The sequence below is a fragment of the Sphaeramia orbicularis genome, chromosome 6, assembly GCF_902148855.1.
Source record: "Sphaeramia orbicularis chromosome 6, fSphaOr1.1, whole genome shotgun sequence".
Classification (NCBI taxonomy): Eukaryota; Metazoa; Chordata; class Actinopteri; order Kurtiformes; family Apogonidae; genus Sphaeramia; species Sphaeramia orbicularis.
The window spans coordinates 10842481-10867972 of NC_043962.1; the positions used below are offsets into that span (position 1 = coordinate 10842481).

Here is a 25492-nt window from a genome sequence, read left to right on the forward strand (position 1 = left end):
TTTTGATCTTTTTACCAATTCGTGATTTTTCCTTTTACAGAAGTTAGAGAAATAATTATTCTTATTTGAGAACTTTTCCAATTTTGATTTTATTTCAATTTTGGATTGAAGAAAAGAGACTTTCAACACCATTTTATTTTTATGTTTTCCTTCCCCTTGAGGACATCAAGCAAGGCAACAATTAGGGACATTTTCACAAGGCTGAACTGTGGGTTGAGAGATTACAACAGGGATTGCATTGAAGTAAGGAAAATTGAGGACAGTTTAGGTTTAATAAACAGGATATTGATTTATGGTTTTAGAAGTTCAGTTTAATGATTTTATTAGGGATTAATTGATTGATGATTTATGTATATGCTTTGCTTTGCTAAAATTGCCTACAATAAATTTATAAAAAGTAAATTCTAAATTCTCCTTGAGTTATTTCCCTGTGTGGCATAATATGCTGGTGAATGTAAAACGTTAGGTTTATTGTGTGCATAACATCAAAAGTCTCAAAGGTATCTTGGCCTTTATCCACCTACTATTTTATGTCCCGAAAGCCTATTTTTCCTGGCTTTTAAATTATTACCTGTCATGTAACAAGTGCACTAATCCATGTGGAACAGCTACCAAAAACCAACTGGACTGGTATTATTACTGACCACAGAGTGGGTTTCTCCTGGCAGTTCTGGTACCAGGGTTAGCGGGGCAGAGGTTGGGATTAAAGGTAGTTAGAAGACAGGCGAGTGTTCCAAAATAAGTTCAGCTGAGTAGTACCTCTTCGGGTTAGTTCGTGAGGGTAAGACCCCAGTTCAGACACGAGAGGTCAGGACCCTATTTAAACGGAGAGCTGAACGGCGGTAGTAGTACCGGAGGATTAACACCCCCCATTTACTTATAATGGGCAAAATTTCAAATGTCTGTAGCAGCAAAACTATCGGTTGAATTCATACCAAATTTGGTTTATATATTGCTGGAGACACAGAATAGATGCCATTACATTTTTGGAAAAAATAGGTCAAAGTTTCAATTTTTATGAATTTTTTAAATATTTTTTTCCCCCCATTTACTTATAATAGGCAGAATTTCACATGTTTGTAGCAGCAAAAGTAGAGGTTGAATTCATACCAAATTGAGTTTATAGACTGCCAGTGACCCAGAAGAGATCTCATTACATTTTGGGAAAAATAGGTCAAAGTTAAAATTTTTAATGAATTTTTAAAATCTTTTTTTCTCCCATTTACTTATAATGGGCAAAATTTCAAATTTCTGTAGCAGCAAAACTATTGGTTGAATTCATACCAAATTTGGTCTATATATTGGTGGAGACACAGAATAGATGTCATTACATTTTTGGAAAAATATGTCAAAGTTGAAATTTTTTTTTTACATTTCCCCCCCCGATTTACTTATAATGGGCGGAATTTCACATGTTTGTAGCAGCAAAACTAGTGGTTGAATTCATACCAAATTGAGTCTATAGATTGCCAGTGACCCAGAATAGATGTGATTACATTTTGGGAAAAGTAGGTCAAAGTTCAAATTTTTTCTGAATTTTTAAAATCTTTTTTTTTCTTCCCATTTACTTATAATGGGCAAAATTTCACATTTGTAGGAACAAAACTATTAGTTGAATTTATACCAAATTGGGTTTATAGATTACCAGTGACCCTGAATAGATGTCATTTTATTTTGGGGAAAAGTAGGTCAAAGTTCAAATTTAAAAAAAAAAAAAAAAAAAAAAATTCTTCTCCTATTCACTTATAATGAGCGAAATTTCTAATGTCTATAAAAACATCAATTTTGTTTCAATTTCCTTCAGACTTGGCACATATATAGAGGCAACTGATCTGCTGACATCAGCACACGCATAGACATGATGACATCAGCTGGATCGATGCCAAAATAAGCTACAACACGTGCGAGGGGCGGGGTTTGTTGTGCCTGGAACCGCTTGTTAGTTATAAAACTGAAACTCCACACAACTCATGTATGGACTGTGACAGATGCACTTCTATCTTATGTTCTAATTGCATCGTTGCACACATGCCATGAACACAGGGTTAGGTTTTTTTATTTGTCTCCTCCTCCTCCTCATGCTTCTTACCGGAGCAGCATTAGGCCTGTGGTCTGTCTCATAGAGGATGGCCAGGACCTGAGCTTTAGCATCTATGGCTGACGATACTTTACCAACTGTACGCTACCATGAACACCACAGGAAATGAAGGACGAAGACAGAGGAAGGAGAATGACAACAGAAAGGAGAGGAAAAGGATGAGAAGGAGAAATTACAGAGGCACTGGGAAAAATCTAAATCTTACCAAGTGTATTTTTCTCATTCCTAGTAAAAAAAATATCTGATCACACTTAAAATAAGACAATCACCTAAAGAGGAACTTCTCAGTAAGATTTAAAGAGCTTATTTTTAGACAATAGATCGTGAAAATTTTATTTCAAGAAGTCTCTTGTTCCATTGGCAGATTTTTTTTTTTTTGCTTAATTCTTTTTTTTTTGCTTAATTGTAGATTTTTATTTTTATTTTTTGCTTAATTCAAGATTTTTTTTGCTTAATTCAAGATTTTCCATTGACCCTCAAACTGTGCAAATATAACTTGCACATAAAAATTTACCTAATGGAAAAACGACAATCTCACCAAAAGTCTCATTTTTCGATTAAAAGTTTTTTGCTGGCTACAGGTGGTTTTTTTGGGCATAGCGCAAATGGTATATCTCGCAAAACTGTAATGGAAAGACCTTTTTTCATAACTAGGGTCAGGTGAATGGACTCTATGCACAGCCCCACTACTTCCAGAACTTCAGGTGGGTCCTTTATTTCCTGTCTTTCATTATTGGACACACTGATTAATGCAGGTGTGACTAATTAATCAGTAGTCACAACAAGAAGTAGTAGACACACCTGGAATAATCAGTGTGTCCAATAATGAAAGACAGGAAATAAAAGAGCCACCTGAAGTTCAGGAAGCAGTGGGGCTGTGCATAGAGTCCATTAAAAAAGTAGATGTTGACGTATGTTACAACAGGCAAAGAAGAAGAAGAAACATGTCGCGGTATGTGAGGAAACCCAATCATTTTTTAATTTAGCATGAGATAGAGCGGTAATATATAAGAAAAATTAATATATCTGTAAATCAACATAATATTTACGTTCATCGCCATGTTTATGGAATGACTTCTCGTGTCACTTCACGATAATAAATAAACAAATCCTCGCATTTGTGATTTGATGGCAAAACAGACATTACGCGCTTCTGTTTTTTCGACATTTAGTAAATATCAGTAAAGTTTTGTGCAGATGTCCAATGGAAAAGTGACTAGTGAGATATAAGAATTTATTTTTAGACAATAGACTTTTTTTTTTGCTTAATTCAAGCAAAAAATCTTGAATTAAGCAAAAAATCTGCTAATGGAACAATTACACTGGTCTACAGTTTTTTAGAAATGATTTGCTTCAGACATTAAACGTGCTAAATGTTACATATTTTAATAAGATTAATTGGAAAATAAATGACAAAAGTGCTGGTTTGCTGATGTTTTCAAGGTATATGATTAAGTGTTATTACACATATATATTGGTTTATGTACATTTATAGAATAGTTTTATAAATCTTCCACTAAATAGAACCTGTAAAGTGAATGTATTCTAATGTGCAGACAGTGTTTTGAAGTAGATCTTGTAGCTCTGAGACAAATATTCCTTTGGGGTCAAACCCATTCTCTCATTAATTCTTGAATTTCACATTTTGACCCAAGGCTGTATCTTGGAAAGTTCAGCCAACCAGCATTTTTGACTTGATTTTTCTTTATCAGTGACTCTCATGTGGTAAAATTTCATTACTTTTATTCTGGAAGCATTTACATTTCTGGAAGTAGACCAGTGTTATCTTGGTAAGATTTCTTAAAATAAGATTTTCCAGATCTATTCTCTAAAAATCAGTTCTTATATCTCACTGAAAAGTTCCTCTTTAGGTGATTATGTCTTATTTTAAGTGTGATGAGATATTTGGACTAGAAATGAGAAAAATACATTTGGTAAGATTTAGATTTTTTCCAGTGAGAATATAGTGTATGAAGCAGGATGTGGAGGTATTGACTGGTACCTCTTTCATGTAACTAGCGGCTGCAGCAGGACAACTGTCAGAGCGAATGATTGACTTGTGAGCAGCTCCTCTGGGGTTCCCATGGCACTAAGACCGGAACGAACGACGGAACAAACGGAAACAATTCACTGAACTGTGCAAATTATTTAATATTAGACACATTTGAACTAAGAGAAGACGATGTGAACATGTGAAATCGAATTATAAGTTGGAGGCTTGTCATGTTGACGTTTAACCCATAAAAACCCAAACATCCATCTACTGATCTAAACTGTTTAATAACTGCTGATCCACTAATCCTGTCAGTACGTGTAAATAATTGGAGTAAAATGCAGTTTGTCGTCTTTTCATGGTCATCAGATAAGACCCATTTGGACGTTCAGAGGCTCTGTAGTTACTGTGGAAACATCGTTTCACCACCCATGGAGTTTTACAAATAACAGTGGATGGAGACACTTGTTTTTATATTCAGTTAATGATATGTTTACGGAAAAAGTCACTTTTTCTTCAGTTTTCTCTCTTTTTGATATCATATCAATCGACTTTAATCTGAGCTTTTATGAACATCTACATAATCAGTAAACAAAATATATGGAAAATAGTCCCTAGCTAAATCTGGCATATTTATACAAAGTAATGGTTTTTGTACTGAGTGTTCATTAATATGAGTCGTCCTCATCAAATAAATACATAAAAAAAGAAAATAAATAAACTGTATCCAATTCAACAAGTCTGTCTGTTTCTCAATAATTCATGCATGAAAGATTTAAGGTCTGATTGTGTAACTACAGGGTGTATCCAAAAAAAAAACAAAAAACTACACATTTTGAAAAATTATCCCAAGTTTTGCATTTGATCATTTTTGGAATTTTCTTTATGGATGTCGGTAGGTAGGGGATTGGTGGATATTTGTCCAAATTTACAGACCCAGGTTTTCATTCATGAGTGAGCAGGGGCAAATTAGCAAGTTAAAACTGGTTTGTGCGAAGTAGCAGTGGGATTTAAATCCAATGAAAGGTCATGGGAGGGGACAATGGGCATCCATCTGGTTTTTCACAAAACTGCCAGTTTACAGCATTAACACTTTGGCCACCATGTCAGTTTCATTTCTTTACCCATGACAGCAGTTCAAAGTTAATTCAACTTGTTTAGGCCTGAAAATGTCACTGAGGACAGACCAAGTTAGGGTTAGGGCAGTGTTTTTCAACCTTGGGGTTGGGACCCCACGTGGGGTCGCCTGGGATTCAAATGGGGTTGAGTGAAATTTCTAGTAATTGCTAAAAAACAAACAAACAAAAAAAAAAACTTACTAATACAAAATATATGTTGAGTTGACAGAGACAATCCCAGTCCATAAAAGACATGACAAACTGTGAAGCTGAAACTGAAGCACTGTGGTTCTGTTTATCTGTCAAATGTTCATTGTGGTCAGTTTCAGATGCTGCAGCTCTTTCATAATTCATAGTTTGAGTTCTTGTTTGTTCAGTATTAATTGTCAGCCTTGTAAATCCAAGCTGGACTGACTGTACATATCCTGACCAAGGAAAATCAAATTCTCCCTTTGTGCAGTAATCTACACCTGGATTTTCTGCCTACGTCCATAATAATATACATTATACAGACAAAATGGGTCTAAAATTAACATTTATTTGCAGCATAGTATAGAAAACTATTACATGATCCAAAACAAATACATTTCAACAAAAAAATGTCTTTGTTTTGAATGTCTGGGGTCGCCAGAAATTTGTGATATTAAAATGGGGTCAGGAGCCAAAAAAGGTTGGAAACCACTGGGTTAGGGTTAACCCCTGCTCACTCATGCATGAAAACCTGGGTTTGTAAATTTGGACAAATATCCACCAATCCCCTACCTACCGACATCCATAAAAGAAAACTCCAAAAATTATCAAATGCAGAACTGGGGGTAATTTTTCAAAATGTATATATTCTTTGATACACCCTGTAGAGGTGAATATCTGAGCACCGTAATCAGATTACCAAAAAATACTGTTACCTTCACATGATCGTTTTCAGCTAATTTCTTTTCATCAACAGTCTCGTCGGCTGTTGTTGGGAGTTTGTGTTCATTATGTGGATATTCCTGAGGTCTGTCGTGTCTCCCGTCAAACGTCTCCTTATGTTCAGAGGAGGAGCTGCTGAGCTCATGTTCACGATTAATGTCTGGGAGTGGTGAACATGTCTGCCGTCTGCTCAGGGTTTTGTTATTGCATGTGGAGGAATCACCAGAGGAGAAGACGTCAACTGTTTTGGTGTCGGTGCAAGACGGTGGAGTGGCAGAGTCTTTGTGAATCTGGTCCTTAAGTGCAGGTGTATAAAGAGAGACAGAGGAGAAACCGGCCTGGGCGGTGGGGTCTGGGACCGGGTGGACCACCGGGTACATGGAGGAGGTCTTAGATACAGGAGGAGGAGGAGGTGAGGAAGAGAGGGAGGAGGCAGAAAACTCCATCTATAGGAGGAAAAGTCAAGCAGAAATCAAGAATCGAGTCGACTGAAGGAACAAGATTGGACTGAAAAACTCTGAGTTACTAAATAAAATGTTTAAGTCCTCATTTGTTCAAGTCATCCTTCATTCTTAGTTGTTTTTAAAAGTTCAACTGGCCTGGTTTTTGTTCTTGAAAATGTGTAGTCTCTCATCAGCTCTAAAATTCACAGAAACTTATACAGGGGTTGGACAAAATAATGGAAACACCTTCACCTCAAGATGATAATGCCCCAATCCATACAGCTAGAATTGTTGAAGAATGGCATGAGGAACATTCTAATGAAGTTGAGCATCTCGTATGGCCGGCACAGTCCCCAGACCTCAACATTATTGAGCATTTATGGTCAGTTTTAGAGATTCAAGTAAGACGTCGATTTCCACCGCCATCGTCTCTAAAAGAGTTGGAGGGTATTCTAACTGAAGAATGGCTTAAAATTCCTTTGGAAACAATTCACAAGTTGTATGAATCAATACCTCGGAGAATTGAGGCTGTAATTGCCGCAAAAGGCGGACCTACACCATATTAAATTATATTTTGTTGATTTTTTAAGGTGTTTCCATTATTTTGTCCAACCCCTGTAGAATGAGCAATATATCATGACTTTAACACCAAATCACCACTCATCACCTGGATAACTGTAGGTATGGTACATATTTTATTTCTGTTCTTTTTTTTTTTTTTTAACCCTTTCATGCATACTGGTCACTACAGTGGACAGCTATTCTACAGCTGTTCTATTGTTAATTCATGGGTTTTGTTGTTTTAGTTCCATATCAGGACTCTTATGCATCATCCAAAACACTGCAACACATACAATTACTGTAACTTTGCTGCTCTTCATAAACCTGATCTGCGCTAACATGTTTTAGTGTGACTGTAATAAACAAACAATTTTATTTATTTATTTATTTATTTATTTATCCTCCTGAGACCCAGCAATGCATTTTGTCCTCTGTAGGGGACGAAAGTTTGACAGTTTTACAATAAAAATGCTGTGCATTGCAAAGGATATTCCATTTAAAAAATCAATCAATAAATACAAATACTTTTAAAAATGTATCTGAAAAAAACTGTTGCATGATGCAGTTTCCAATCAAGACAAATTTTAACCCTTTCATGCACGAATTATGAGAACCTTAGTCAATATTTTTTTCTTGAGTGTTTTTGTTCCACTTTACGCATGAAAAAAACAATGCAATTGATTTTTCTTTTTTTTTTTTTTTTTCTTTTTTTTTTTTTTTTTATGAACGTATTTTTCATGGAGTTACAAAAATGTCCACTCAGCTGGACACCATGCATTTAAGTTTTGAAGCAAAGAAACATTTATTTAAAACTCATCATCAGAAAATGATAAACTGTGTGAAAACTATGAAATAAAAGCATTTTTAATGCCGCTAATTGCTAAATCGCTACCGTTTTCCCACATTTTATCGTACTTTAATATTAGTTATTACTCATTTCATGAAGATAAAATCCTCCTGAGACCCAGGAAATGGACAGTTTTAGCTTTTTTACTTTAACCCTTTCATGCATAGTGGTCACTACAGTGGACAGCTGTACAAAGGGGTTCTCTTGTATATTCAGGGATTTTGTTGTTTTAGTTCCATATCAGCCAACACAGTGGACACTTATGTATCATCCCATACACTGTAATTCATACCATTACTGTAAATTTGGTGTTTTAGACAAACCTGATCTGCAGTGACATGTTTGAGTGTAAAAAAAAAATTGCTAATTGTTATTAAACTGTAATTAACAGTTTTTTGTTGTTTTTTTTTTTGCATATTATCTATATGCAAGTATTGTTAAAATGTGAGAAAACATCAAATTAGCAGCATTAAAAATGTTTTTACCTCATAGTATATCAGTAAATACATGTTTCTTTGCTTCTAAAATTAAACACACGATGTCCAGCTGAGTGGACAGTTTGTAATTCCATGAAAAATGGGTTCATTAAAAAAATATTCAATCACATTGTTTTTTTTTCATGCCTACAGAGGAATAAAAACACTCAGTAAAAAAAAAAAAAATAAAAAATCTTGATTAAGGTTCTCAAAATTTCTGCATAAAAGGGTTAAACTATGTGTCAACAAATGTGGACATCATGCATGAAAGAGTTAATATACTAATACAATCAAATATATTCCACATTAGTTTCATTTTGTAGTTCAAATCCTGCAACACTAGCTACGTTTAGTTAGCTTTTAGAGTTAGCAAATGACAACAAATGACCTACTCCAGCTAAAAACACACTCACACTTCTTACATATTGAACCTTTAAACTTACAAATGTCTACAGGGTGGGGAAGCAAAATTTACAATGAACATTTAGTTGATTTTTCTCAGCAGGCACTACGTCAATTGTTTTGAAACCAAACATATATTGATGTCATAATCATACCTAACACTATTATCCATACCTTTTCAGAAACTTTTGCCCATATGAGTAATCAGGAAAGCAAACGTCAAAGAGTGTGTGATTTGCTGAATGCACTCGTCACACCAAAGGAGATTTCAAAAATAGTTGGAGTGTCCATAAAGACTGTTTATAATGGAAAGAAGAGAATGACTATGAGCAAAACTATTACGAGGAAGTCTGGAAGTGGAGGAAGCAACAAAAAACGTACCAAAGCTTTTATTAAAGCTCTCAAATCCAAAATCCTAGAGGATCCAACCAAATCCATGAGAAAAACGGCAATTGAACTTGAGGTAGACAACAAGACCGTTAGAAATGCAGTAAAATATGATTTGAAGTTAAAATCTTACACAAGAACACCAAAACACTTGTAGACAACAGCAACAAATCCAACTTTAGCAATTTTTGGGAATCATGTCTATGGCCGCCTTCTAGCCCAGATCTAAACCCTCTGGATTCTGCTATTTGGGGCGTTTTAGAACACGCTACCAATAGAACATCACACAGCAATGTGGACTTTCTTAAAGATACTATTAAAGAAGAATGGGAGAAGTTGTCACCCGAATATTTGAGGAACACTCACGCAAGTTTCAGGAAGCGTGTGAAGGCAGTTATTGAGAAAGAAGGAGGACACATAGAATAAAAACATTTTCTATTATGTCAATTTTCTTGTGGCAAATAAATTCTCATGACTTTCAATAAACTAACTGGTCATACACTGTCTTTCAATCCCTGCCTCAAAATATTGTAAATTTTGCTTCCCCACCCTGTATAGTCTAACCTGTTCAATGCATAGAGTCTATAGAGGACGTTCAGATACACAACCTGCATCTCAGAAAAAGGAGACAGAGGGGCAGGAGGAGGAAGAGGAGAAGGAGGTTTGCTGCTGCCAGGAAACATGGTGGAAAGTAGGCCTACTCTCTCCTTTATAGTCCTTCTAGAAAACTCTCTAGCAGACAGTCTCTGCAGGAACAGCAGGTAATGAAGGAAAAGCAACTTTAAACACGGCACGTTCACTTTCATGAGCATGATTTACTGTAAATGAGTAATTCACCTGCTGCACTGGCTCCTCAGAAGAACGATCTAAACCTGAAGCCTCTGGTGCACAAGCAGAGAAACGGCCAGGTGTAATGTGAGGAGAGGGGAATTGTGGGTAATGTTGTTCAGTGACATTAGGACTTGGTGTGCGGAGTGGGCTTAAGGGGCTCGTAGAGCGGGAGGGGGAAGGAGATCGACTGCGACAGAGGAAACTGGGAGTCTGAGCAGCAGAAGTGGGGTTCTCCAGTAAACGGAGGTAGATGGATGGCTGAGAACAGGAAGTAGAAACGGACACAAACAGGAAACGGATGAGTGCGAAGGAATGAAGTCATTATGTGGTGTCATGGTGGAAGTGTGGACGGAGGAATACCTGCCACTTAGGCCGAGGAGGAGGAACAGGAGCAGGAGGAGGGACATGTTTAGGCTTTGCAAAGCGAGGGTTCACCTCCTCCTCTTCCTCATCATCATCATCATCCTCCTCCTCCTCTGACAGAGGAAGAGGAGTGGAAACAGGAGAAGAAAAGGATGGATCATATGGGTCCTCATCAGACTGAAGGGAGGATGAGAGGAAGAAAAAGAAGGAAAGACAGGGGATAAGGAAAGGGAAAAGAAAGGGGAAAAATTAAAGAAAAGAGAAAAATAGAAGAAGAATAGGAAAGGAAAGGAAAGGAAAGGAAAGGAAAGGAAAGGAAAGGAAAGGAAAGGAAAGGAAAGGAAAGGAAAGGAAAGGAAAGAAGATATGATGAAAGGAAAGGAAAGGAAAGGAAAGGAAAGGAAAGGAAAGGAAAGGAAAGGAAAGGAAAGGAAAGGAAAGGAAAGAAGACATGATGAAAGGAAAGGAAAGGAAAGGAAAGAAGATATGACGAAAGGAAAGGAAAGGAAACATATGAGGAAAGGAGAGGAAAGAAAAGGAAAAGAAAGGAAAAATATATGAGGAAAGGAAAGGAAAGGAAAAGAAAGGAAAAGAAAGGAAAGGAAAAGAAAGGAAAGGAAAAAATATATGTGGAAAGGAAAGGAAAGAAAAGGAAAAGAAAGGAAAAATATATGAGGAAAGGAAAGGAAAAATCACCAGTACAGTAAACATCATCCAAACTAAATCCTAAATCCTCCAGCTCCAGGACTTTCTCTCGTCGACTCCTCACATCCAACACGTTCCTCACCTTGGTGTGAATCTTTCCAGTTGACGAGTTCTCCTCAAACTTGGCGAGCAGCTGAGTGGCCATGGAGCGGACCTTGTTCTCCCGCAGTTCTCCATCCTCACCAGTGGGGGGCGCACTGTGGCAGGACAACTGCAGCACAGACAGAACACAGAGGAGGCTGTGACAGCAGAACTGGGCTCTGCACAGTCACTACTACCTGTACATATCCTATTCATTGTACATACACTACAAACAAAAAATTAAGGACATTTTAAATTTTTGGGCTGTTTTTTTTCAGTTGGGATTCTTGCACGGCACTTTTTACCTTTTTGTGTGTGAACTGAAACACATTTTTTTAACGACCGGACATAGTTTTATTTACAAATGGCAAAAATGACAAAAAAAAGACAAAAAAAAAAAAAGAAACATCCTTAACTTTTTGTTTGTAGTGTATCATCTGTAATAGAGAGCTAGCTTTTGTACATTCTTACTATATATTTTGTTCTTGTCAGGAGTTCTAGCATTACTTCAGTAGCACGTGTGTATTAACCCTTTCATGCACAGTGGTCACTCCAGTGGACAGCTACTCTACGGCTGTTCTCTTGTATATTCATGGATTTTGTTGTTTTAGTTCCATATCAGCCGACACAGTGGACACTTATGCATCATCACAAACACTGCAATTCATACAATTACTGTAACTTTGCAGTTCTTGATAAACCTGATCTGCAGTAACATGTTTTAGTGTAAATCAATTGCTAATTGTTATTAGACTGTAATTAACAGTTTTCTGAAACAAAAAGTTTGTTTTGTTTTTTTTTTTGCATATCCTCCTGAGACCCAGCAATGCATTTTGTCCTCTGAAGGGAACAAAAGTTTGACAGTTTAACTTAAATGCTGTCCATTGCAAAGGATTAAATTAAATTAAATTTAAAAATCAATCAATTAAAAAAAAAAAAAAAGATTTTAAAAATGTACCTGAAAAAACTGTTGCATTATGCAGTTTCTAATCAAGACAATTTTTTAGTGTAAAAAAGCTAAAATTGTCAATTTCCTGGGTCTCAGGAGGATATTATCTTCATGAAGTGAGTAATAACTAGTATTTGAGTAGGATAAAATGTGAGAAAACATCAGACTAGCAGCATTAAAAATGTTTTTATTTCATAGTTTTCACACAGTTTATCACTTTCTTATGATGAGTTTTAAATACAAGTTTCTTTGCTTCAAAAATTAAACACATGGTGTCCAGCTGAGTGAACATTTTTGTGACTCTGAAAATTAAATTCATAAAAAAAAAAATTCAACTGCATTGCTTTTTTCATGCCTAAAGAGGAATAAAAACACTCAAGAAAAAAAATACTGACTAAGGTTCTCATAATTCATGCATGAAAGGGTTAATATTTTATTCTGAAGCCCTTGCACAGTCCACTTTTTTCTTAACCCTGCGATATTTGTATTTTATTTTATTTTTCTTATACAGTCCCTTTTGCACTAAGTGTTCTGCTGTTAAATTGAACTGAGCTGCTAAAGTGATTTTCATTGTTCCTGTGACAGTAACAATAAAGATCTATTCTATTCTATTCTATTCTATTCTATTCTATTCTATTCTATTCTATTCTATTATGCTATTCTATTCTATTCTACTCTATTCTAATCTGTTCTATTCTATTCTATTCTATTCTGTTCTGTTCTATTCTATTCTATTTTTCTACTCTATTCTACTATTCTATTCTAATCTGTTCTATTCTATTCTATTCTATTGTTCTACTCTATTCTATTCTACTATTCTATTCTATTCTATTCTATTCTTTTCTATTCTACTGTTCTACTCTATTCTATTCTACTATTCTATTCTAATCTGTTCTATTCTATTCTATTGTTCTATTCTATTCTATTCTATTCTATTCTATTCTATTCTATTCTATTCTATTCTATTCTATTCTATTCCATTAAAGTATTGTTTGTTGGTGTTGGTACCTCTGACAGGTAGTGGGTGCCCTTTTTTCTTCTCTTGTTGACAGAGTCTTCTTCCGGTTTCTTGTCGTCCTGTGACAATAAACACAAACATAAACATCACGGACCGTCCTCCTGACATTTAACACTAGAGAACGATGTTTCTGATTAGAGTCACATATACGACTCTTGAGCTAATCACACACAGTACTGTGGGATAAGCAGACTTCACAGATCCTTTTAATCACCGAGTCGGCTGATGGCTCTGCGGTAACTAGATAAGATAATGTGTTAATTACAAACAGGGCTTTGTTGACTCATCTAATCAAGACGTCAGGGTTTGGAAGAGTGTGACGGTGATGAATGGAAAAGCCAGAGCAGCAGTTAATTAGCTGGTTCTTTTATTCACAGTGAAACAGACAAAGAAAACAATCAGGAAAAGAAGGACTTTACATAAGTGGGTGTTGGATTTTACCCTGGGGATTCTCTTCCTGGGCTGTTGAACGCTGTGGTTGGTTTTCCATGGATATTCTTCACTGTTCTCATCTGGTTCTCTGGAAACTGGAATAGAAACACAGCCATTAGATTCAACAGGTTGAACTGTTTGTATCAGAGAAAACATACACATGAGAATATAGGATCTATTTTACATTAACCCTTAATCCGGCAAGTGACTATTTTTGGTTCATTTCCGCATATATTACAAGCTAGTGACAGCAACCATTACAGTGAGGACCCTACACTGCAAAAATCCAAATCTTCCCAAGTGTATTTTTCTCATTTCTAGTCAAAGTATCTTGTCACACTTAAAATAAGACATAATCACCTAAAGAAGAACTTTTCAGTGAGATATAAGAACTGATTTTTAGACAATAGATCTGGAAAATCTTATTTCAAGAAATCTTACCAAGATAATTTTCACTTCACGTTCATGCATGCTTCACCTGTTTTAACTGTCTTTTCTAGAAAAGACAGCACAGACCTCCGCCAAGGCAGATCAGTGCCCCCACCCCCCCAAATCACCACCAAAATTTAATCATTTGTTCCTTGTGCCAGCATCAACATTTCCTGAAATTTTTATCCAAATCCGGGACACTGATCTGCCTTGGCAGAAGTCTGTGCTCTTTTAACTGTATGTATTGTACCTTGCCTGTAATACTTTGAGGTTTTTAGAAAAAAATGTAAAGTGTATTACAAATAAAATTTATTATTATTAAATTTATTATTACTTGTTCCATTGGCAGATTTTTTTTTTTACTTAATTTAACATTTTTTTTTTTTGCTTAATTCAAGCAAAAACATCTGCCAATGAAACAAGTGAAAATTGTTAAGATTTCTTGAAATAAGATTTTCAAGATCTATTGTCTACAAATAAGTTCTTATATCTCATAAGTTACTCTTTAGGTGATTATGTCTTATTACCTCCGCTGGGAGGTATTGTCATCACTTTGCTTTGTGTGTTTGCGTGCATGTTTGTTTGTTTCTTAGCAAGATAACTCAAAAAGTTATGGATGGATTTTCATGACATTTTCAGGAAATGTTGATACTGGCGCAAGGAAGAAATGATTAAATTTTGGTGGTGATGGGGGGGGGCAGATCTGTCTTGGCGGAGGTCTGCACTCTCCGAGTGCTGTTCGTGTTTTAAGTGTGACGACATATTTTGACTAGAAATGAGAAAAATACACTTGGTAAAATTTTGATTTTTTTCCAGTGTGGGGTGACAATCTTAGGTCCAATGTGGTCTCCAGGGTCTGTAAGGTCCACCTCTGCATGAACAGTGAGTGGACCTGCTTTGTTAGGTACCATGAAGTAATGGTACTAACGTAAGGAATGATGTTCAGAGGGAGAATGTGGATGTGGACAGGGGTCTGGATCAGCACTGGTGTTGGTCTAATGTTCTAAAACACATGTGTTTTTCTTCTTCTTCTTTTTTGGCCAACTTGTGCCAAAACCAAGTTATCAATACGTTATCAACAATAGATAGAATGATAGATAGATAGAACGATAGAACGATAGAATGATAGATAGATAGAACGATAGAACGGTAGATCGATCGATAGATCGATAGATCGATAGATCGATCGATAGATAGATAGATCGATCGATAGATAGATAGATAGATCGATAGATAGATCGATCGATAGATAGATAGATCGATCGATCGATCGATAGATAGATCGATCGATCGATCGATCGATCGATAGATAGATAGAACCTGGAGTATTAAATTTCAAAGTGCACTAATCAAACACAGTTGATGATGATAAATAGAATTTAAACGCTAATACTAACCGTCGGGAATTTTACCGCGGTTTATCTTTATACTGGTAATCGTTACATCCCTAATAGTATATGAAGGCAAAATCAAAAGTACTGAAAAACAGCCCAAATAGGCTCAGACCACTAAGGGTTAATATTTGAATGTTTCTGCAACAGAAGGTACAGTGTGCTTATTATTTTATTTGTCTTTTTGTTGTTGTTTTTTTCTAAATACAACTTGGTTAAATTCTTTCAGTGTGTGTATTAGTACTTTTTGAACATTTTGAGCACAATTTCAACAATACCGCAATAATAATGGTAATTGTGATCATTTTGGTCATAATAACCGTGATATGAAATTTTCATATCGTTCCGTCCCTAAAATCAACACTGTCGGCTCCTAATAACCCAGACTGTTCCGTTCAGTGACATCTGCCGTTGCCTGAGTTTACGGACGCTCTGTTCCAGCTAAAGCCTCCACTCCAACTCCTGCAGACAGTGTGAGGGAAGTCCCACTAAATTCCCACTCTGCACGGTTCACTGCCACTAAATCACTTTCCCAGCCTGTCAGAGGAGGGAGTGGGTCCACGGTGACAGCAGAGTGGCTGACACAGAGGGCCTTACGTGGACGTCACATGGTTTACAGCAGCGGCGGCGGGACCAGAGCCGTGGACCTCCACAGCTCCGACCGAGGGGCTGGATGTGGCGTTCGCAGACATAGCGTACATACCAGTCATGTCTCTGGCAGAGGCCGAGCTAACCGCTGCACAACGGTTGTGTAACGTGCAACTTTAGCTCCTGCGCTGGATAAAACTGTCCCTGAACCCGAGTGGTTTCAATCAACTGTTCCCACAGTTCACAGCGAGAGAAAGTTCACTAGACACAGCGTTGTACTTTTGTTTCACAGCTTTACTGAACCCATAAAGACCCAGAGCTACTTCTGGGGCAGTTCCCAAAGGAATATTTGTCTCCATTTAACCGTTCTTAACTGATTTATCACCATTTATTCGAATATTATTCTCTGTATTCTGCATTTTATCAGGTATTTTTCTATATTTAATTCACTGATCATGTATGAGTTTACAATAATTTCGATCTGTTTCTATTTGTTTCTTTTTTTTTTTTTTTAACACACATTTTGGTTATGCAATGTAAATACTGTCAAATGAGTTTATTCTAATTTGGTATAAGCCGATTTTGTTCTGTTTTGTTCATTGTTCTGGCTTGAAGTCAAAGGACAGGAGTGAGTATTTATAATGTTATTATGTTCAGTTATTTGATGATGAGAATGGGGGTGGGATTAACCCGTTTAACCCTGACCATATTTTCAGGGGAAAAACGCCTAAACAGACATACCCAAAGTAAATGAAGAATTACTTCACAATAATAAGGTTCATCTGGATGTTCTTGGTGTCTGTGGACATTTAAAGACCTCACAGAATCTATTCCCATTGTCTAAAATATTGTATCTATTACTCTGCCTGAGTAAACTGTAACAAACTAAAAGAGAAATTACAATTTTTTATCCTCGCCTGTTTTTTTTCGGCTGGATTGACGATGATATGCATAAATTAATTGTTTGTGTTGGAGATTTTTTAATAGCGTATATTTCACCCCACAAAGATTAAAAATCATGTTTGAACATCAAAGTTTGCACTAAAATACACTTTTGATGTACTTTTATTAACATCAGGGTCTAAACTTTGAGCTAAAGTTGAAAAAAACATTCATTGTCCTGATTTATTATATTTTTATACTAGATGAATATTAATATAATTTTTTAGGCTCGCCGGTGGGCCGATAGGGCTAAAGGGGTTAAGTTTTTCTTCTTCTCACTCCTTTTCGAGTACAGATGAATGATTTTTTTGGGGGGGAATTTTGAATTTGCATGTATTCTGTAAATGCTTGAAATAAACAAACAAATGAATGAATGAATGAACAGTTACTGTATCAGAAACAGAGAAAACTGAGAAAAACTGACTTTTCCACCAAATCTATCATAAACTGAACATAAACTGAGTGTTTCCATCCACTGTCATTGATCCAACTCCATGGGTTTTACTGGTGAATCAATGTTGGAGAAGATGACGGTGTTTCCATGGTAACTACGGAGCCTCTGAACGTCCAAATGGGTCATATCTGATGACCATGAAAAGACGATAAACTGTATTTTACACCAATTATTTACTTGTATTGATAGAATTGGTGGATCAACAGGTATTAGACAGTTTAGATCAGTAGATGTATCTTAGTCACTTTCACACCTGTATGTATATAGTGTATATTTACTTCCATTTTCCTATTTGTACATATGCAAATCTTGTATTTTTTCTGCTTTATTAGTGTATTCTATTTATATTATTTATTGCTTTCATCTCTTCCTTCTTACTTTCCTTTTCTGCTTTTTTTGCTAGCGTTTTTTCAAGAGTGCTTTCATTTTCCCTTGTGGATCAATAAAGTTTGTCTAAGTCTACCCTTTCTTAAGTGATTTATCACCATTTATTATAATATGATCCTCTGTATTTTTCACTTTTCACTGTAAGTCATGTATTTTTCTATTTTCAGTTTCCGAATATTTAATTTAGATGTTCATGAAATTTCAGAGTAAATTCAAAGGTTATTCTATCAACACAGAGAAAACTGAAGAAAAAGATCATTCTTCAGTTAAATCTATCATTAACTGGTGAATCAATGTTGTAGAAGATGACGGTGTTGCCACGGTAACTACAGAGCCTCTGAACGTCCAAATGGGTCATATCTGATGACCATGAAAAGTTGAATAACTGTATTTTACACCAATTATTTACATGTATTGATAGGATTAGTGGATCAGCAGGTATTAAACCTTTTATGTCAGTAGATGCTTTTAGTCGCTGGTGGATGTTTGGGTCTTTTATGGGTTAAATTCCACCGCAGTTGTATTAGATTCAGTATTTAAATAGACATTGTTTTAGTTACTTCCCCCCCCCCCCTTTCTTTTGGGGAGGAAAGGCACTTAAGTCCTGTTTTAACAGCTTTGCTTTGTCAAGGATTGTGTTACACATTTTTTGGTGGTCGAGGCAAAACAGTCTATCCAATAGAGCGGTGCAGACACTTCCACGCCTGTTTGTTTTGTTTGTATGGATACATTCCTTTTCCATACACTGAAAAAGCATTTCCCTGTAAGACTGTGCATACACAGATGTCTGCAGCCAAAGACTACACAGCATGTGACTGGATGTATTAAGAACAAATTTATCTTTCTCATTTTTCACTTTATTTTTCTGGATTTATTTGGCTTTCCATTTGCAATTAAATTACTAATTAACTAACTTAATCCTCAAAAACCTAAACAGTCGCCAGCAACCAAAAGCATCCACTGATCTAAAATATTTAATAACTTTTGATCCTCTAATCCTATCAATACATGTTAATAATTGGTGTAAAATACAGTTTGTCATCTTTTCATCATCATCAGATATGACCCATTTGGACGTTCAGAGGCTGTGTAGTTACCATGGAAACACCATCATCTTCTACAACACTGATTCACCAGTAAAACCCATGGAGTTGGATCAATGACAGCGGATGGACACACTGGGCTTATGGTCAGTAAATGATAGATTTGACTGAAAAAATGATCTTTTCTTCAGTTTTCTCTGTTTTGATAGAATAACCTTTGAATTTGCTTAGAGATTTCATGAACATCTAACTTAACTCTTTAAGTGCCAGACAGTTAAGGGGCTAATAAGCCTTAAAAGTGCCACAGAATTTGGCCGTTTTTCAGTATTTCGCGTCGTTTTTATAATATTTGAAGAATCCTGCAGAAAACCGCTCGGTAACATCCGACCGATTGCTGATTAGATTCAAAATGCACCGGACGCAGCCGATTCATTATTGATCATAATTTGCATAATTTATAATAATAATAATAATAATAATAATAATAATAATCTTTATTTATATAGCACTTTTCATACATTAAAAACTGTAGCACAAAGTGCTTTACATATCAGTTTAAAAATCAGTACCGCCCCCCACCCACACCCACCCACTCACCCGCACACACACACACACACACACACACACATACACACATACACACACATATACATGCAAACCCACAAGCTCACACATACTTAAGAAGACTGACTGAGCACGGGTAGACCAGAACAAAAATGTACAAGTAAAAGTAAAACATCAATTTAGGAGGCGCTGTCTCAGGGAGCCATCCGCACCAGGAGGCAGCCGCCGACCCCGGCGACCAGGCACCAGCAACACAGCCCCGCATCCCAACTAGTGGGAGAGGGCCAACTGGGACCCCCACCCACCAGAAAGGAGCGGACCCCAGTGAGAGAAGGCGCCACAGCCCCCGGAGTCCACAGCCGCCCCCCGGCATGGAGGGCTCCCTCTGATGAAACACCGGAGAATAAGAAACATTAAAAAGATATAAAAATATTATTCGGTCGCGTGACCTCAAATTCCCGTCTGCTTGGTCTCAAAAGGGGGACACAGAAAGAACGTCATCGAAATGTGAGAAAGAAATGGGGGTGGATGGTTTGTTTGTACACAAATGTGGCGTGTTCTCCAAAGCCGATCTGATCGGCCCGTGGCACTTTACAGGTTGTTTTCGTAAAGCCGATTTAATCGGCCCATGGCATTGAAAGAGTTAAATGTGGGAAATTAAATATAGGAAAATACTTGATTTACAGTGAAAAGTGAAAAATGCAGAGGATCATATTATAATAAATGGTGATAAATCACTTACGTAGAGGATAAAATAATAAATGCCCATAAATCACTTGGGAAAGGTTGGAAAAAGAGGAAACTTATTTAAAATGCAAAAACCTAAACAGCTACAGGCGACCAAAAGCATCTACTGATCTAAAATATCAAATAACTTTTAAATAATACTATTAATACATGTAAATAACTGAGATAAAATACAGTTTGTCATCTTTTCATAGTCATCAGATATGACCCATCTGGACATTCAAAGGCTCCGTAGTTACCATGGAAACACCGTCATCTTCTACAATATTGATTCACCAATAAAATCCATCTAGTCTGACAAATGACAGTGGATGTAGATGCTTCTTTTATGTTCAGTTAATGATAGATTTTGCTGAAAAAGTCACTTTTTCTGTTCTGATATAACAATCTCTGAAATTACACTGGGCTTTTATGAACATCTACATGATCAGTGAATTAAAAATAGAAAAATACCTGACTTTCACTGAAATATGTCGAGGATAAAATAAGAAACGCTCATAAATCACGTAGGAAAAAGAGGACACTTATTTAAAATGCAAAAACCTAAACAGCTACAGGCGACCAAAAGCATCTACTGATCTAAAATATCAAATAACTTTTAAATAATACTATTAATACATGTAAATAATTGGTGTAAAATACAGTTATTCATCTTTTCGTGGTCATCAGATATGACCCATTTGGACGTTCAGAGGCTCCGTAGTTACCATGGAAACACCGTCATCTTCTACAACACTGATTCACCAGTAAAACCCATGGAGTTGGATCAATGACAGTGGATGGACACACTGGGTTTATGTTCAGTTAATGATAGATTTTGCTGAAAAAGTCACTTTTTTCTGTTCTGATATAATAATCTCTGAAATTCCTCTGGAAATTTACGAACATCTACATGATCAGTGAATTAAAAATAGAAAAATACCTGACTTTCATTGAAATATGGATAAAATAAAAAAATGCCCATAAATCACTTGGGAAAGGTTGGAAAAAGAGGAAACTTAATTAAAATGCAAAAACCTAAACAAGTACAGGCGACCAAAAGCATCTACTGATCTAAAATATCAAATAACTTTTAAATAATCTTACTATAATGGACGTTCAGTGTCTGACGCGCGTCCGGATGTTTGTCCCGATGTTGCAGCACGGGAGGGCACTATCGTACAATGCCGCTAGTACTATTGATACATGTAAATAATTCAGATAAAGTGCAGTTTCTCAGCTTTTCAGCGGAATCAGATATAACCTATACGAGTTTGACAGTTCAACTTATTGACCAGTTTGTGTTTCTCTGCGACACAAACTGAACTGAGGCTGACCGTTGTTGTTCAGCGGTGAGTTCCTGAAGGCCTCGTAGAACTTGGACAGGTAAAGGACCATCAGCAGTTTGTCTGGCTCCGCCTCCGACGCCATCTCCTTCCCCGTCGTCACCGGTTGGATGCCGAACTCCCGCTCAGCCACGTCGAACGCCAGCTGATTGTTCCCCGCCACGTCCTCCTCATTGAGCGAGTCGAAGTCACTGAGAGAGAAGATAAAGAGTCAGAGGTGGAGCGGCAGATGTACATATGTGAGGTAGGAGCTTAGGTTTCTATTGTGGAACGTACTCCGATTTATTCTAAGAAATGGCTGCAAGGAAAGACAGTTATGTAATAGGAACAAAGAGACGCATTACAGCATGTCCTGTCACTGTCTGCAACAAAAAAACACACTTAAAACTGAATTTTGAGCATGATTTTTTTTTATTTTTAAATAAAGGTTCAGTACGTAAGAACAGAACAAAGTTTAGGAGGAATGAAGGTGTAGGAAAAGTAGACGTTTTGGTGCTACATATCCAGATAAACTGGTTAAATCGGGTTATTAACTGACACCATATGTACACTGTTGTTTATGTATATATTTCTTTCTTTCATTTATGTATTATTTGTTTATTTGTCAGCACAATTAAAACCCTCCGGTATCCGGGTGTGCCTTTTAGGCACACTTTGCATTTCGTTTTAAAAAACTTCATATTATTTTTCACAATTTAACCCATAAAGACCCAGTGCTACTTTTGTGTCAGTTCCCAAATGAATATTTCTTTCTATCTAACCTTTCTTAAGTGATTTATCACCATTTATCACAATATTATCCTCTGTATTTTGCACTTTTTCAGTGAAAATCAGATATTTTCCTATATTTAATTCATTGATCATGTACTTTAAACACCATTCTGATATTACATTTGGGGTTTTTATATCAAAAACAGAGAAAACCTAAGAAAAAGTGACTTTTCTAGTAAAGCCTATCATTAACTGAATGTAAAAATGAGCATCTCCAGCAACTGTTGTTTATTGAAGTACATGGGTTTTACTGGTGAATCAATATTGTAGAAGATGACAGTGTTTCCATGGTAACTACGGAGCCTCTGAACTTCCAAATGGGTTATATCTGATGACCATGAAAAGATGAATAACTGTGTTTTACATCATTTACTTACATGTATTGATAGGATTAGTGGATCAACAGATATAATACATTTTATATCAGTAGATGATTTGAGTTGCCAGTGGCTGTTTGGGTCTTTATGGGTTAAATAAGGTTAGAATTCAAAAGTTGTTCATTTTTGCATGATCTTTCACGCATAGTGGTCACTCCAGTGGACAGTTACTCTACAGCTTTACTCTTGTATATTCATGGGTTTTGTTGTTTTAGTTCCATATCAACCAACACAGTGGACCCTTATGGATCATCTCATAAACTGCAGTTCATACCATTACTGTAACTTTGCTGTTCTTGGTTGGTTCTTGAGTGGAAATCAATTGTTAATATTTATTTGTTGCATATTACCTCCATGAAGTGAGTAATAACTAGTATTGGAATATGTTAAAATTTGAAAAAACATCAGATTAGTTGCATTAAACATGGTTTCATTTCGCTGTTTTCATATCACTTTATGATATTGGGTTTTAAATACATGTTTCTTTGCTTCAAGAATAAAATTCATGGTGTAGCTGAGTGGACATTTTTGTAACTCCATGAAAAACAGGTTGATTTAAAAAAAAAAAAAAAATTCAATCACATTGTTTTTTTTTCATGCCTAAAGAGGAATAAAAACACTCAGGAAAAAAAAAATCTTGATTAAGGTTCTAATAATTCATGCATGAAAGGGTTAACATTCTGGCCACCAACTAAAATGTGCACATTGTAAACAAAAGAAAATTACCAGACTAGCATCTGTCTCCCAAGTGTGCCTAAAACGCACTATTTCTTCCATTTGATATGTATGATTAGGGCTGACCTGGATTTACAAAAATAAAATCAAATTAGAGCATAAAAATAAATTAATATGTAATATTTAACCCTTTCATGTATACTGGTCACTACAGTGGACACTTATTCTACAGCTGTTCTCTTGTATATTCATGGATTTTGTTTTTGTTTTTGTTTTGTTTTTTTTTACACATATCTTTATTAAAGTTTTAAGACATTACATATCGTTTCTGACATGGATTGGTAACATTGTTTAGATCTCCCCTGAGTGTAATACTTATAGTTTTCACGCAATTATCAGTAAATGCATGTTTCTTCGCTTCAAAAATTAAATGTATGGTGTCCAGCTGAGTGGACATTTTTGCAACCTTATGAAAAGTAGGTTCCTAAGAATTTTTATTATTATTATTATTACTATTTATTTATTTATTTTAATTATTATTATTATTATTATTATTATTATTATTATTTTATTTTATTTTTTTTAAATTTATTTTTCATAAAAAAAATTTCAATTGCATTGTTTTTTTCATGCCTAAAGAGGAATAAAAACACTCAGGAAAAAAATCTTGATTAAGGTTCTCATAATTCGTGCATGAAAGGGTTAATAGTTTTATTTATAGGTGTGCATTTTACGCACACTTGGTGACAGATGCTAGTATTTTTAAGCAATTGACCTAGCACCAAAAATAATCATGCAAATTAACCAATGCTGCTGTTAATCATTGACATATGCCAGGCTGCAAAAATCAAATAATATGTAATCCACTTTTTATGTAGTATGTTGAAAAAATAATAATTTTTTTTTGTGTTTTTTGCATCCAAAAAAATGGTTTGTTTACATTACAAACACAGCATTTAAAGGGTTAAAAAATGTGACAATTATTGAGTATTGGGTATTTTTATTTACAGCTCAAGTTGATGAAAGAGAAAAAAGTGTAAAAGAATTAAAAACAAACTGTATGAAAATTTTTTTGCCATTATTCCACAAGTGTGCAAAAAAGGCACACTTGGTGCTTAATAAGGGCCTTGCTGGACGGGATACCAGAGGGTTAAGAAAACACACTGGGAAAATATTATATGTGTATTTGTATGCGTGTATGTGTAGTTGTATATTGTGGGTATATGCATAAACTTATGTACATATGTATGTTTATAGAGATGTATGACTGTGAGTGTGTGAATAGATATATATACATATAAAAGAATAACGTAAAAGGAAGAGGGAGAGAAATATATATATTATCAATAATATTTTATGGGGAGGGGGTGGGATTAAATAAGTTTTTCTTCCTACCCCTTTATGGGCGTAGAAATGAAACTATTGTGCCGTTCTTCTGTCAAAGATTACTATGATTGTTGATATTTGTATTATTATTTGTGGAATGCGGAATCTGTGGAATAATCTACGACCTAAACTTCAATCAACATCTTCTTTATTATTGTTTAAAAAGCATCTGAAAAGGACTCCAATTCATGAAAAAATGTAAGGCTGTGTATCAATTGATTTGTATTTGATGATTTGTAATGTGATTTGCATTTTTATTATTTTTTCTTTAGTTTACTATTTCAGTCATATTGTATTTTTAATTTTTTTTTTTTTTTTTTTTTCCTGTGTATTGTTTATTTCCGGGGAGGTATTCATACAAACCTTTTCTGGCTTCTAACCTCTCCTGCACAATGATGTCACTTGTTTGAATGTTGTTGTTTTTTATTTTCTCTTGCTGTTTTATGATGTGCAAATAAATAAATAAATAAATAAAAATGTTTCTGTTTTGCTTTTTGACATTTATGTTAAATTTCATTGCATGTTCGGAAAAAAAAAAAAATCACTAAATCAAAATCAATCAAAAAATCAAAATTAGACTTAACGTGCAACAAAAAGCTGGATTTGTGGACTTATTGAGCAACATTTCTACCAATATCTTATCAAGAATGTGTTTGCATGACTGATAAAAGCTGAGACAGTGAAAAAATATGAAGCAAAAACCATATGTGTGCAAGAACGTATCAGAATCGACTGTGTCATATGTGTGGAAACGGCCTCCTGCTGTGATGAGGATCCAGATGACAAAGTGGCTCTGA

The 25492-nt window shown here is 35.6% G+C and overlaps 2 protein-coding genes across 2 annotated transcripts in view; both read right to left on the reverse strand.

Annotated features, from left to right (window-relative positions):
- The window catches only part of LOC115420571 (protein-methionine sulfoxide oxidase mical2b-like), a 323437-nt gene that overhangs the window by 47240 nt on the left and 250705 nt on the right, over positions 1–25492 (reverse strand). Inside the window, 2 exon segments of the mRNA XM_030135922.1 lie at positions 10075–10326; positions 10429–10608. Of these exon segments, the coding sequence (XP_029991782.1) occupies positions 10075–10326; positions 10429–10608 (432 nt within the window).
- Positions 1916–10063, reverse strand: LOC115420574 (protein shank-like). Its single transcript, XM_030135926.1, has 4 exons — positions 9846–10063; positions 6115–6567; positions 4101–4187; positions 1916–2182 (listed from the first exon to the last, which is right to left on the reverse strand). The coding sequence occupies exons 1-4, from the start codon at positions 10047–10049 to the stop codon at positions 2009–2011; spliced, it is 918 nt and encodes a 305-aa protein (XP_029991786.1). The 5' UTR covers positions 10050–10063; the 3' UTR covers positions 1916–2008.

What these genes read in the sequence shown, in the direction of transcription:
- LOC115420574 (XM_030135926.1), bottom strand. Translation starts at nt 10,049, where the DNA reads ATGCTCATGAAAGTGAACGTGCCGTGTTTAAAGTTGCTTTTCCTTCAT. An exon ending in CTGAAAACGATCATGTGAAG is followed by an intron (nt 4,188 to 6,114) that starts GTAACAGTATTT and finishes TTCCGGTCTTAG; the next exon opens with TGCCATGGGAACCCCAGAGG. An exon ending in CCGCTAGTTACATGAAAGAG is followed by an intron (nt 2,183 to 4,100) that starts GTACCAGTCAAT and finishes TGTTCATGGTAG; the next exon opens with CGTACAGTTGGTAAAGTATC.